We start from the raw sequence: 13,752 nt of genomic DNA on the forward strand, positions 1-13,752 counted from the left end.
CATTTATTGCCCATCCCCAATTGCCCTTGGGAAGATGTTGGTGAGCTGCCTTCTTGAACCGTTGCAGTCCTTGGAGTGTAGGTACACCAACAGTGCTGTTAGGAAGGGAGTTCCAGGATTTTGACCCAGCAACAGTGATGTCACGGTGATATAGTTCCAAGTCAGATTGGTGTGTGGCTTGGAGGGGAACTTGCAGCTGATGGTGTTCCCATGCACCTGGTGCCCTTGTCCTTCTAGGTGTAGAGGTTGCGGGTTTGGAAGGTGCTGTCGAAGGAGCCTTGGTGAGTTGCTGCAGTGCATCTTGTAGATGGTACACGCTGCTGCCACAGTGTGTTGGTGGAGGAAGGAAGTGAATGTTGATGGTGGATGGCCAGTCAAGAGGACTGCTTTGTCCTGGATGGTGTCAAGCCTCTTGAGTGTTGTTGGAGTCACACCCATCGAGGCAAGTGGAGGGTATTCCACTAAACTCCTGACTTTTGCCTTGTAGATAGTGGACAAGCATTGGGGTGTCGGGAGGTGAGTTACTCCCCACAGAATTCCCAGCCTCTGACCTGATCTTGCAGCCACAGCATTTATGTGGCTGGTCCAGTTCAGTTTCTGGTTAATGGTGACCCCCCAGGATATCGATAGTAGGGAATTCAGTGATGGTAATGTCATGGAACGTCAAGAGGACATAATTCGATTCTCTCGTTTGGTGACTGATTATTATGCTGCTGCAGTACACAGCATAGCTCTTCCACTGGGTTGCTGCAGTGCTGGGATTTTGGTTGCTAGGATTCTGCACACGGCGGGGGCGGGGAATCGGAACAATCTCGCGATAATATCCTATCTCGCGAGGTCAATGGGGGTGGGGCTTGTCTGGTGTCCATCAAAGTTAGGGTCTGATCACGTGGTGACGTGTTGCAATTTAGTAATATTTGATTATATTTACCAGGTGCATCGCCATATCAATAAATTACACACACACACACAGACTCCATGATAATTTATTTCTGTAATTACAAAACTTGCGTTTGTTCTGTTGGTCTCGAGGTGTCCCGTCACCACAGACAGTCCCGCCTTACGCTGGCCACTTGTCCAATGAAAAAGCAGATCTGCTAAGTTGGCCGCATTTTGATTGGTCGATAATGCTGCCTATCAAACAGTACGTGCCTGCACGACGTTTTCAGCTTTGATTGAGCAGTGCGGCATCATCTTTCTTTTTTCCCGCTTCGGTCTTAGTAAATATCTGCCGTTTTTGTAGTGTTTATTTTTTTATCAAAAAACTTTTCCATTCCAGAAAGCCGGGTTTCAATTTTTTTTATGGGGGTGGAGAACGAAAACCGAAAATTTGTAATGATCGATTGCTCGTCTCTTCCAGGCCGTTGAGTACAACCTAACTTGCTGGTATTGCGTGTCACGCCCCCTTCGCCTTCTGATTGGTTTATGTTCCGGAGAGCCGGTTGACGATTGGTAGTCTGCCCCGTCAATCGACCTGCCGCCCAGTGGTTGTTTGGTAGCGCGGTGCGGCGCGGCCTGGTTTGTTGTCATGTTGCCTGTGGATTTTCACTGAAGCCCTGACATTCTGATGGTGCAACAGCGACTGGGCCAGAGACCTTAGGAAGATGATCATAGAGAATCTGGACGCTTTCAGATCTTGGTTGTCAAGGGCGCTGGACCCTATGTGAGTATTATTCTGCTCCTTCGAATAGCCTGGGCGCTTCTTGGGTTTGGGGCGGCGACTTTTCACTTTTCAGGCCCTCAGGTTGCCACATGAGCCAGACTTGCAAGGCCACATGTTTAGACTGTGCACTGTCACCCCGATTAAAATAAGGCAAAATAATGTAATTTATCGGCTTGTCTTGTTAGACCGTTTTTGAAATGTGTTAACTCTTGAGAAACACGGATTCGTTACTTTTACGAATCGAAACTCACAACTTGCATTTAGGGTTATCTCGTACTTTTAAAATGGTAATAGAAAACTCTCCATCGGCCCTCGATTTTGGGGTCTGCTTCTAACAAGTGAAGTGAGCAATTTTACTGAACAGAAAGATTTGATTTGAAGTTCCTGATTGCTGCTGAGATGTATTGAAATTCTAGCATACTTTTAGAATATTCTCGCTGTAGTTATCACAAGTTTGATGGGAGAGAAAACTAAAAGTTGCATTTTTGGGTACTCGCTTTTCAACTTTTATATAAAAAGTAGAGTAATGTGTATTAGAATTGATAATCTTACAATAAGTTGACCAGTAATATGTTGCAGTATTAATCATTGTCAATGCTGCCAACCTTCAATGATCATTATGAATATTTTGGTCAGGCAGTGGTGGAGTGTGAGCCCCTGCAACAACATACGTTCATGTAACCAGTCACTAAAACAGATTATCTGGTCAGATATCTTATTGCTCTTTGTGGGAACTTGATGTGCCTAAATTGGTTGCTATGATTCCCTGTACTGCAACAATGACTACATTTCAAAAGTACTTAATTAGCTGTAAAGTGCTTTGGGACGTCCTGAAGTTGCAAAAATGCTATACAAATGAAAGTTCTTACTCTTTTTGTTTTCATAGTGTGTTGAATGTAAAATTTTAAAATTCCAAAGTGTTTGAATGAGTTATGGCGTTGCATTGTGGATTGCTTTCAGAGCATCTGTCTCACTTCAAGATGTCAATTATAACCTGAAAAGCAGTCATTTCATAACTTTGTTTACTTGTAAATTCCTATTTCCAAGATAGAAATAGAAAGATATATGATGCAGAAGGAGGCCATTTGGACTGCAATGTCCCTGCTGGCCAAAACAGAGTTCACCTGCCGAATTCTACTTTTCAGATCTTGGTCTGGAGCCTGTAGGTTACAGCACTTAAAGTGCGTATTCAACTGTCTTTAAATGCAAAGAGGGTTTTCTGCCTCTACTACCCTTCACCCAGTGAGTTCTAGACACCTAAGACCCTCCGGGTGAAAAAATTACTCCTCAACGCCCCTCTAATCCTTCTAACCAATTAAGTTTAATGTATGCCCTCTGGTTATTGACTAGTCTAAGAAGGGAAATGGGTCTTTCCTATTCAATTTACCTAGGCCCATCATAAATTTATGCACCTCAATTAAATCTCCCTTCAGTACTCTCTGTTCCAGAGAACAACCTCAGAAGTAGCTTCTCATCTGCAAACTTCCCTCACCAACCTGCTGTTAAATTCGAATTGAACGCTGGCTCTGTTTACTTATAGCAATTAGACTGTGCGATGCTAAAGGAAAGGGGACATCTTAAGCACATATCCACCACAGCAAAGGAATCATATTTATTTCTGTAAACTGATTGTAATACTCATTAAAATAAAACAGCATTTCATCAAACTTACTGTGAATCATGCCACTGGAGATCCAGAAGTATATGTTAAATAAAAGGCTTTTGTGTTTCACGAGAAACTTGTAAATATCTGCAATATATTGGCTGTGTCACACTTAGAATTCCAGTATGCCATCTGTGGTTCTGGTGCAACAAAGAGTAATTTTATTCTTTGAGGTTTCTTTGCCATTGTCTGATGATGACTTGAACCTCAGTTTAGGCTAGTGCGTGGATGAGGTTGAATTCTAATTGTGGAGGTGCGAGGAGAAGCAAAACAAAAGATCAATGAGATTCAAAAATATAGAACTGTGAGATTTGAAGGTGGGACAAGGAAAAACATAAGCCAAATTAGAATCTTGCTGAATTTTTACTTTGTAAGCAAGACTGCTCATTTTCCATTCATGACAACTGTGACGCTTCCTTCATAATTTTCTGCAGCTAGCTTTCCAGAACATTTTGTTGAAAGAATGCTATTTACTGGAATGAGTAGTAGTTGCTGCTGAGGCCACTAAAGAAAATATTTAGCATTATATCTCATACTGCATGGTTCTGGAAAAATAATCTCCATACTCTTGTGCAAAGAAAGATTTTAACTTCATTCGTTTCCTTCTGGTGTTGGACCACATCCTGAGTTTTTAAAAAGTAATATTATTGTAGAATCTAGTACATAAAGTCCTGTGTCAACATGGAATTTATGATCCATGATTTCAGTACTGATGTGTTCTGTGCTTCTACTCATAATCAGTATAATAAAACCACTCATCCCAAATTTTACTAAATCAAGACCTATTTATTAAAGAATGTTTGTTGTCAGGCTAATTGCATCACTAGGAGTTATAAAACACAAAATGCTGGAAATAGTCTGGGCAGCAGCTGTGGAGAGCAAAACAGAATTTTTCAGGTTAATAACCTTTTGTCTGACTTATGTAGAGGCCATTATTAAAAAAGACTTGCATTTATGTAGTGCCTTTCATAACCTCAGGACATCCCAATGTTCTTTACAACCAGTGAAGTACTTTTGAAGTGTAGTCACTGTTATAATTTATGAAAGGTGGCAACCAATTCGTGCACAGAAAGTGCAAACAGCAATGTGATAATGACCTGATATTCTATTTTGGTGATGTTGATTGAGGGATTAATATTGGCCAGAAAACTGGGGAAAACTCCATGGGATCTTTTACATCCACTTGAGAGCCAGATGGAGTCTTGATTTAGTGTCCCATCCAAAAGACTGCACCTCTGCGAATGCAGCACTCCCTCAAAACTGCAGAAGAGTCAGCCTAGAGTTTTGTGTTCGTCTCTGGAGTGGGGCTTTAACCCACAACCTTCTTATTCAGAGTAGAGAGTGCTACCAACTGAACTGTAGCTGACACTGGCAATCTAGATTACCAATAGCTATCTGGAATGGGGATCATGCTGGGTGTTTCTGCATCTCCCCTCTGCCTGGCTCCCCCACCCCATCCCCAGCTCAAGAACACTGAGATCAGTTGTTAGGGTAAATTACTGCCCCATCTGAGATTGTCTGGTACATCATGAACCAAAGATGTGCAGTGCATTTTTCACTAAGCCTTGAGGAGATCTTCTCAGCATTTTATTAACGTACTGGATACACAACCCAGAGATGAAGAGTTCAAATCCCACCATGGCAAGTTATAGAGAGATACAGCACTGAAGCAGGCCCTTCGGCCCACTGAGTCTGTGCCGACCATCAACCACCCATTAATAAATCAGATAATTTGTGGGTTAGCACCAGAAAAAAAAATTAAATACTGGGAAAATTACACCAAATTGCAAGTTATTTTAAAATTAACCAGAGAAACTGTTCATTTCATCTTCATGCTATCTTCCTTTTGCCATTCTTTTAACATTAAATATTCTCTATAGATTTAAGTATTTAAAAAAAAATTGAACCAGAAATTGCAACTTTTGATATCAACAATCTATGACGTGTCACTGTCCCCATTTAATTATAATATAGAAGGTTTTCTTGATGGCACAGTGTATAAATGTGCACCCGTTGTGCTGAGCTATACAGACGAGATGAAGTTTGATTCTTGCTCTTTGCTGACATAAGGAAATGATGATGGCATTGTTGATCATAGTTTATGTGTAGCTCGGGAAAATCCTGATTGATATTCAGCCATCTCCACTGCAAAGTGCATCTTTGGGTAAATTAGGTGAGGGTAGGGATGGGCAGTGGCTGCCTATCTTGGTGAATAGTGGCTTGACATTCTGTTTTGGCAGTGCAGAAAGGATGGAGAATTTGGTGAGGGTCCATGCACTTGCTGATGCCTGTGGGACAGCACTGCTGAATGAGGGAAGGGGAATTCATGTTGATTTTTAAATGGTAAATTGTAATTAGGAGCATTTATATTTCATGCAGGTTGGTGGAAAGGGATTGTTTTCATAGCTAATTATTTGATTGTTTAGTTAGCACATGGATCTACTTGCAACCACTGACTTTTTCGCCTTATCATTTGACACATGGAATAGTTGATTTCCAGTTTTCAAATGTTTCAGATAACATGACAAACCAATTTTTGGTATAACCTGGACCAGACAATTCAGTTCAGCACAATGTCCTGAACAGTTCTATGTGTGCAAATAATCAATCACCATCCTGAATGTATTTTGATGAACTGTGGACATTTCATTTTATCTTCGATGTTTTTATTGTACTGCAAAATTTGTAAGCAATTATTGGGTTTGCGGCAGTTTAGTGATCACGTTAAAAACTAGTAATCCAGAGGCTTGGACTAATAATCCAGAGAATGTCAGTTTAAATCCCTCTATGGCAGTTTGACAATTTAAAATTGGTTTTTGAAAGACAAATCTGGAAATTTAAAAAAGGCATCTGTAAAAGTGACCATGCTGGATTGTTGTAAAAACCCAACTGGCTTGCTGATGTACTTTTAGGGAAGGAAATCTCTATGAAGTGGCCCACTAACCACTCAGTTGTATCGAACCGCTTGTAGCAAGGGCTATGAGGGATGGGCAATAAATGCCAACCTTGCAAGTACCAAGTAGAAATGGGTTTAGATGAAGCTGCAACTAGCTTCAGACATACAGAATAATTTCATGAAATCACAGAATCATACAGCACAGAAAGAGGCCATTCAGCCCGTTGTGCCTGTTTTTGCTTTTTGGTAGACCTATCCAGTTAATTCTATTACCCTGCTCTTTGCATCGAGCCCTGTAATTCTTTTCCCTTCATGTATTTATCCAATTCTTTTCTGAAGGTTAGTATTGAATCTGCTTCCACTACCCTTACAGTTAGTGCATTCCCGATCACAACAACTGACTATATTTTTTTTTAAAGTTTCCTCATGTTGCCTCCGATTCTTCTGCCAATTATCTTAAATGTGTGTCTTCTGGTTATCAACTCTAGAAAATGCTGTCTTTTCCAGTTATTTTTCTTTGGATTCACTGCAGTTGATCCTATAGAACTGAATAGAGGTATGGGACAGTTACGTCCCAAAATCAAAATGGCTTCACATTTGGTGTAATGGCAGTAAAAGGCGATGAAGAAAAAACATTGTCATTAACTCCTTTCAGGCATCTATTCTAGAATGCTTGAGGTGTCGGTGATCGAAATCTAAATACTTTATTTCAGAGCACAACAAATTGCTGTGGCACTGATGCCGAAGTTATTTTAAACCTTGATTTTATGGGGCAGGAAGGAAGTCTTATTCTTGCTCCCTCAATTAATTTTTTTTGAAAGTGACGTAATGAGATTCAACTCCTGTTTAACAAGTAAAGCAGTAGAGGTATCCCTCGGTTCATTGCTCACCTGATGTATCCCTAAACTCAGTCATTGGAATGGAAGCCAGGAACATGGGGCATGAAATGCGCAAGGCAAGTCACCCCAGATTGTACTTCTATGGGTCTTTAAACTAGGCGCTTGTCTGCTTTTGTCGTTAGAGGAGAATGGTACATGACATCGAGGAAACCTGAAGACGAGCTGAAAAAGGACAGAAAAGAAACCCTTTTAGTTAATGAAACAATTTGTTCAGCCTCCAGACTTATTTGTTTCAATCAATTTTGGCATATTGAACTGCTTGCTGATTTTATTTGTATGCAAATCTATGTAGAGAGATTGAAATAAAAAATGTACACTTGTACCTGTAGAGGGATGACACTGTTTCTGGCTGTGTTCCCTAAGGCTCATATATTATCCCTGTGACCAAGGACGTAATTGCAGTTGCCTGATAGTGAGAATTAAAGTGGGGCAGTGTAGTAGAAATTACATTGTAACTGCTGCTGGCAAAACATTTTTACAATGTTTAGCAGTACCCTCTCCTTCTGGCTAGTTAACACATTTGCTGTATTGGTGGCTGTTGCCTCCGTACTATGCTTTCGACACAACCCTCCAAACTGATATGGATAGGAGTTCTCACAACCTTCACTTTTTCTGTATGACAAGTTTCCCATTTCTTCTATATGTTTGGTAAAGGTTCTATTTCTTAGGTTCCATATTTATGGATGCAGGTTGCTTACCCTTTCAGTTTGAGAGTTTTCTTAATAAAAGGTGCCTGGTCACTTGATGCTGAACAAAAAAAGGCCTCTATTTCACATGCAACTGTAACTATTTAATTCATAGATGAACTAACATAATATGATCTCAATCTCTACAATGTGCTTACTTCCATACAATGCCACCCCCTCAGCTCATCTGCTGCTGAAACTGTCGTCCCATGTTTTTGCCACCTCCACATTCACCTATTCCGTGCTTTTCTGGCTAGTACCCATTCTGCACCCTCTGTAAACTTAAATTCATGCAGAACACTGCCATGCTTGGCCATGGCCCCTGTCCTTGTCTACCTACATTGGCTCCCAGTCCTCTCCAGCCTGGAATTTAAAATTCTTATCTTTGTCTTTGTATTCCTCTGACATGGTCAGTCATATTGGTCCTCATGTTTTAGGCAGACCTGGCAACTGCCTGAAATTAGCGTTGGAACAGTTTAAATATGCAAAGAAAGATCCTGAACCTATTTCAGGACTGTTCAGCAAAATGTGTGAAAAACATTTGGCGCGTGCGGCATGCAAACATAGACTTGGTTTTCCAGTTCTACAGTGGCCTAAACAGTGGTCCTAAAGGGATGTCAAAGAGTGGGTGGCAGGGCTGCAGTGCGAAGTTTAAAAGGTGTCAGTTCTCAAGCTGTTGAAAACAGCATTGGGAGGTCTGTCTCCCATTTCAGAGCACATGACAACCTTAAGACCAGATAAAACTGTCTTGGGCTTCTGTTTGACACCCATGGTCTAGATTATGTGCTCCAGGATTGGAATGGGGCTTCTCACTACGCACAACCTTTGGGCTCTGAGGTGAGAGTGCGACCAACTGAGCCAAGATAACAGCTAAACAAAATTCTTTGAATGCGTCATGATGTACTCTCTCACGTCTTAATACTCATGTTGCTAGTCCATGTTTTTTTGTCTATGACTCTCGGTTTTCACTATCTTTTTAAATAACTGTGTAAGCTGTGTTTTTTTGAGAATATGGAGTTTTTTTTATTCAACCTCTGGAGCCTTCAGCTTTTTCTCTCTTCTCTTGGGGTTAGTCTTTATTTTTCTTTTCAGTCTCTATAGAGCTTTTCTTATGACTCCATTATAAAGGCTTGCATGTCTGTTTTTATAATTTTTTTAAAAATCCTCATCTTTTCATATTTCTTTTCTGCAAACAGTGTCATAGAGTCATTTATGGCACAGAAGGAGGACATTCAGCCCATCAAGTTAATGCCAGCTCTCCCTACAGCAATCCAGTCAGTCCCATTTCCCCCCAGTAAAACTGCATCCTTTTCCATTTTACACAGTAGGCTATCCCTGTTGAGGATTTGAACCCCAGTCTCCTGTGTGACAGACGGGGGTACTAATCATAATAATAATAATGAGGAACTGCCATATTTTCTGCCCCTCTACAGCAGAAAAGTGCTTCTTACTTTTTCAAGTGACCATTCTTATAGTTTTTGGAAATGAAGATTCTTGCAGCTTTTTTTGTTGAACACTAAATGTGTACATGCAAGTGCAGTGTGTGATTTGAAGAGTACTCGAGTCAACTTGTTTCTGAACAAAAATATATTGTTACTTCAGAATGATATCCACAATGGTCAGTTGACTGCCCCCCCACGCCCCCCTGTCCTTGAACTGCAAAACTGACTAAGAATTATATAAGAATTAAGACTTTGATACAGAAAATGCAGAATCCTATGAAATAAATACTACCTTCCAAATAGTTGATGCTGCCTGAGTTGTGGCTGTTTTTGTATCTCCTTGCATGTATTGGCACGGCTTCTGGATTCTTGCTGAGCCTATGGTTCCCTTCCATTCCTCTCTTGAATACCCTGAATGAATAAAAAATAGATGAGATTTATTTTTGTGAAATTACTATGTTCTCTGTATGGATGAGGAGTGTTTGTTGAACTCTTGCTTGAAAATAAAAGAATTATCAAGTCATTTCTTTTAAACAAGTTATGCCAAGGTTAATTTGGTTGAAGAAATTGGGTTCTTTAACTTGGTGCATTTCCTTATTTTATGATCCTTTTGCAGATGTTGGCAGAAAGAAAAAGCTCTTTATCATCGGCATATCAAAAAAGAGAAAACTGGCAATTCAGGAAATTATGCAAGGAGCATATCTGTGCGTTACTTATTTCCCACTGGAAGCTGCACTGTAATCGGGCCTCATCTCCTGGATATCAAGGGTGGATGATTCTGTATGGCCTGTTTTATTCATGTTGCTGATGAAATCTATCTCCGAGTCTATTTTGTAGTGGGGAGAAGCCTGTGGTCCACATTATTTGAAAAGGATACTTTTAAAGATTTGAAATTCTCCCTATATTTTTGGTTACCCGATGCACAAGTAGGCAGATTTGGGTTCATCCTATTAGGTCTGCTCCTGGGCCTAGTGAAGGGTGATCTCCACAATTTCAGCATATGGAGGATCGTGGAGTAGGGTTGCCTATTCTCTGAGCTTTATTTCACACGTCAGCCATGAAATATTGACTTTTCCACGAGATACTTTCTGTACTTTTGAGGGAAGGCAGTGGTAATGTCATTGGACTAGTAAACCAGAAGCCCAGGCTAATGCTCTGGGTTCAAATCCCACCACGGCAGATGGTAAAATTTGAATTCAATTAATAAATATGGAATTGAAAAATCTGGTCTAATCGTGACCATGAAACCATTGTTGATTGTTGTAAAAACCCATCTGGTTCACTAATGCCCTTTAGGGAAGGAAATCTGCCATCCTTACCTGGTCTGGCCTACGTGTCACTCCGGACCCACAGCAGTGTGGTTAACTCTTAAGTGCTGTCTGAAATGGCCTAGCATGCCACTTAGTTTCTCAAAGGGCAATTAGGGATAGGTAATAAATGCTGGCCTAGCCAGCGACGTCCACATCTTATGAACAAGTAAAGAAAAAAGTTATTTGGCATGGAGTGGCACCTTTTCTTTCATTTCCTCAGACGTCACTGGTTTTCAATTGAATTTTACTTAATTAAACAAAATAAAGAGAAAAATAATTGTTTGTTTGAACCTCCCTGAATTTTTAGTGGTGTTCGAGCTGCAAATGAAAGCTCTTGATAATGTATCCCCTTTGTCACGGAATATGGAAAAGGGAAAATTCAGGAAATTATGCAAGGAGAACATCTATGTCCATTGGATGGGATCCATTGCCTTAAGCATGTGTAGCAGCCATTCATGCAGAACTTTATCAAAAGTTTTCTGGAAGTCAGGGTATTATTCATCGGGTTTTTTCTTGTCCCCTTGCGATGCCACTTCCTCCAAACATCAAGAAGATTGGTTGAACCGGATCTCTGTCTTCAGAAATGTTAGTGTCATGTGCTAGGCTATATTAGATATAATTGTTTTGTCAATTGCAGATAATTCCTTATTTTTAACAGTTGCTAATGTAATACGAAAAGGTTTATTTTTTTTTCACTTTTCAGAAGTTGTGTGGCATGTGGATTGTTTCCTCGGTTCTTCAACTCCCCCACACACCATCAGCATTTTGTAGAATTTATCTCTAGTCCCACTTTATACCCTGAGATGTATACTATCCGTCCCTGGAGATTCATTTGTTTCAATCTGTCTTGGACTGTGGAACCTCCTATAATGTCTGACTTGGTGCTGGGGTATTCATTAATGAAAAATTCAAAAAAGTTATCATTTAGTATGTTCTCTCAACCCTCTTCACATTCTTGAGGGTTCTGTTGAATGAAATAGCCTTTCTAAAATGATGAGCTTAAATGCAATTCCATTCCTGTACATTTGGGTAAGACGAGCAATTTTTAAATTGGGATGTGGACATTGCTGGTTAGGCCTGCATTTATTGTCCATCCCTAATTGCCCTTGACAGGTGGTGGTGAGCTGCCTTCTGAACCACTGCAGTCCTTGGGGTGTAGGTACACCAACAGTCCTGTTATGAAGGGAGTTCCAGGAGTTTGACCCAGTGACAGTGAAGGAACGCGATATAATTCCAAGACAGGATGGTGTGTAGTTGGAGGGGAACTTGCAAGTGGTGGTGGTGTTTCCATGCATCTGCTGCCCTTGTCCTTCCAGGTGGTAGAGGTTGCGGGTTTGGAAGGTGTTGTCTAAGGAGACTTGGTGAATAGCTGCAGTGCATCTTCCATATGATGCACACTGCTGCCACTGTGCGTCGGTGCTGGAGGGAGTGAATGTTGAAGGTGGTGGATGGGGTGCCAATCAAGCGGGCTGCTTTGTCCTGGATGGTGTCGAGCTTCTTGAATGTTGGAGCTGCACCCATGCAACTAAGTGGAGAGTATTCCATCACACTCCTGACTTGTGTCTTGTAGATAGCGGACAGGCACTGGGGAGTCAGGAATTACTTGCTGCAGAATTCCCAGCCTCTGACCTGCTTTTGTAGCGCAGCATCTATGTGGTTGGTACAGTTCAGTTTCTGGTCAATGGTGACCCCAGGCTGTTGATAGTGGAGGATTCAGCGATGGTAATGCCATTGAATGTCAAAGGGAGATGGTCATTGCCCGACACTTGTGTGGCACGAATGTTACTTGCCACTTATCAGCCCAAGTCTGGATTTTTAACAAGCTCTTGCTTCATATGGACATGGGCTTCTTCAGTATCTGAGGAGTGACGCATGATGCTGAACATCCCCACTTCTGACCTTATGATGGAGGGAAGGTCATTGATGAAGCAGCTGAAGATAGTTGGGCCTACGACATTGCCCTGAGGAATTCCTGCAGTAATGTCCTGGGACTGAGATGGTTGACCTCCCACAACCACAACCATCTTCCTTTGCGTTAGGTCTGACTCCAGCCAGCGGAGAGTTTTCCCCCTGATTCCCATTGACTCCAGTTTTGCTGCCTCTCCTTGATGCCATATTTGTTCAAATGCTGCCTTGATATCAAGTGCAGTCACTCTCACCTCACTTCTGGAGTTCAGCTCTTTTGTCCATGTTTGGACCAAGGCTGTGATGAGGTCAGGAGCTGAGTGGCCCTGGCGGAACCCAAACTGAGCGTCAGTGAGCAGGTTATTGCTAAGCAAGTGTCGCTTGATGGCATTGTCAATGACACCTTCCATCACTTTGATGATCAGGAGTAGACTGATAGAACATAGAACAGTACAGCACAGTACAGGCCCTTCGGCCCACAATGTTGTGCCGACCCTTTAACCTACTCTAAGATCAAACTACTTACCTACCCTTCATTCTACTGTATTCCATGTACCTATCCAAGAGTCGCTTAAATGTCCCTAATGTATCTGCTTCTACTGCCACCGCTGGCAGCGCATTCCACGCACCCACCACTCTCTGTGTAAAGAACCTACCTCTGACATCTCCCCTAAACCTTCCTCCAATCACCTTAAAATTATGCCCCCTGGTGATAGCTCTTTCCGCCCTGGGAAGAAGTCTCTGGCTATCCACTCTATCTATGCCTCTCATCATCTTGTACCCCTGTATCAAGTCACCTCTCATCCTTCTTCGCTCCAATGAGAAAAGCCCTAGCTCCCTCAAACTTTCTTCATAAGACATGCCCTCCAGTCCAAGCAGCATCCTAGTAAATCTCCTCTGCACCCTCTCTAAAGCTTCCACATCCTTCCTAAAATGAGGCGACCAGAACTGATAGGCAGTAGTTGGCCGGGTTGGATTTGTCCTGCTTTTTATGCACAGGATATACCTGGGCAATTTTCCATGTTGCCGGGTAGATGCCAGTGTAGTGGCTGTGCTGGAACAGCTTGACTAGGGGCACGGCTAGTTCTGGAGCACAGGTCTTCAGTTTTATTGCCAGAATGTTGTCAGTGCCCATAGCCTTTGCGGTATCCAGTGCCTTCAGCCGTTTCTTGATATCACATGGAGTGAATTGGATTGGTTGAAGACTGGCATCTGTGATGCTGGGGACCTCAGGAGGAGGTTGAGATGGATCATCCACTCGGCACTTCTGGCTGAAGATGGATGCAAA

At 41.7% G+C, this 13,752-nt stretch overlaps 1 protein-coding gene across 3 annotated transcripts in view; it reads left to right on the forward strand.

Moving 5' to 3' along the window:
- Positions 1-1,156: 1,156 nt before the first annotated feature.
- The window catches only part of rbm27 (RNA binding motif protein 27), a 217,688-nt gene continuing 205,092 nt past the window's right edge, over positions 1,157-13,752 (forward strand). For all 3 annotated transcript variants that reach the window (XM_068043929.1, XM_068043931.1, XM_068043932.1), the window contains exon 1: positions 1,157-1,663. In XM_068043929.1, coding sequence (XP_067900030.1) covers positions 1,605-1,663 — 59 coding nt within the window. In that variant the 5' untranslated portion in view covers positions 1,157-1,604. The remainder of the gene's footprint in view (positions 1,664-13,752) is intronic.

This window comes from Heterodontus francisci, chromosome 12, assembly GCF_036365525.1.
Source record: "Heterodontus francisci isolate sHetFra1 chromosome 12, sHetFra1.hap1, whole genome shotgun sequence".
Classification (NCBI taxonomy): Eukaryota; Metazoa; Chordata; class Chondrichthyes; order Heterodontiformes; family Heterodontidae; genus Heterodontus; species Heterodontus francisci.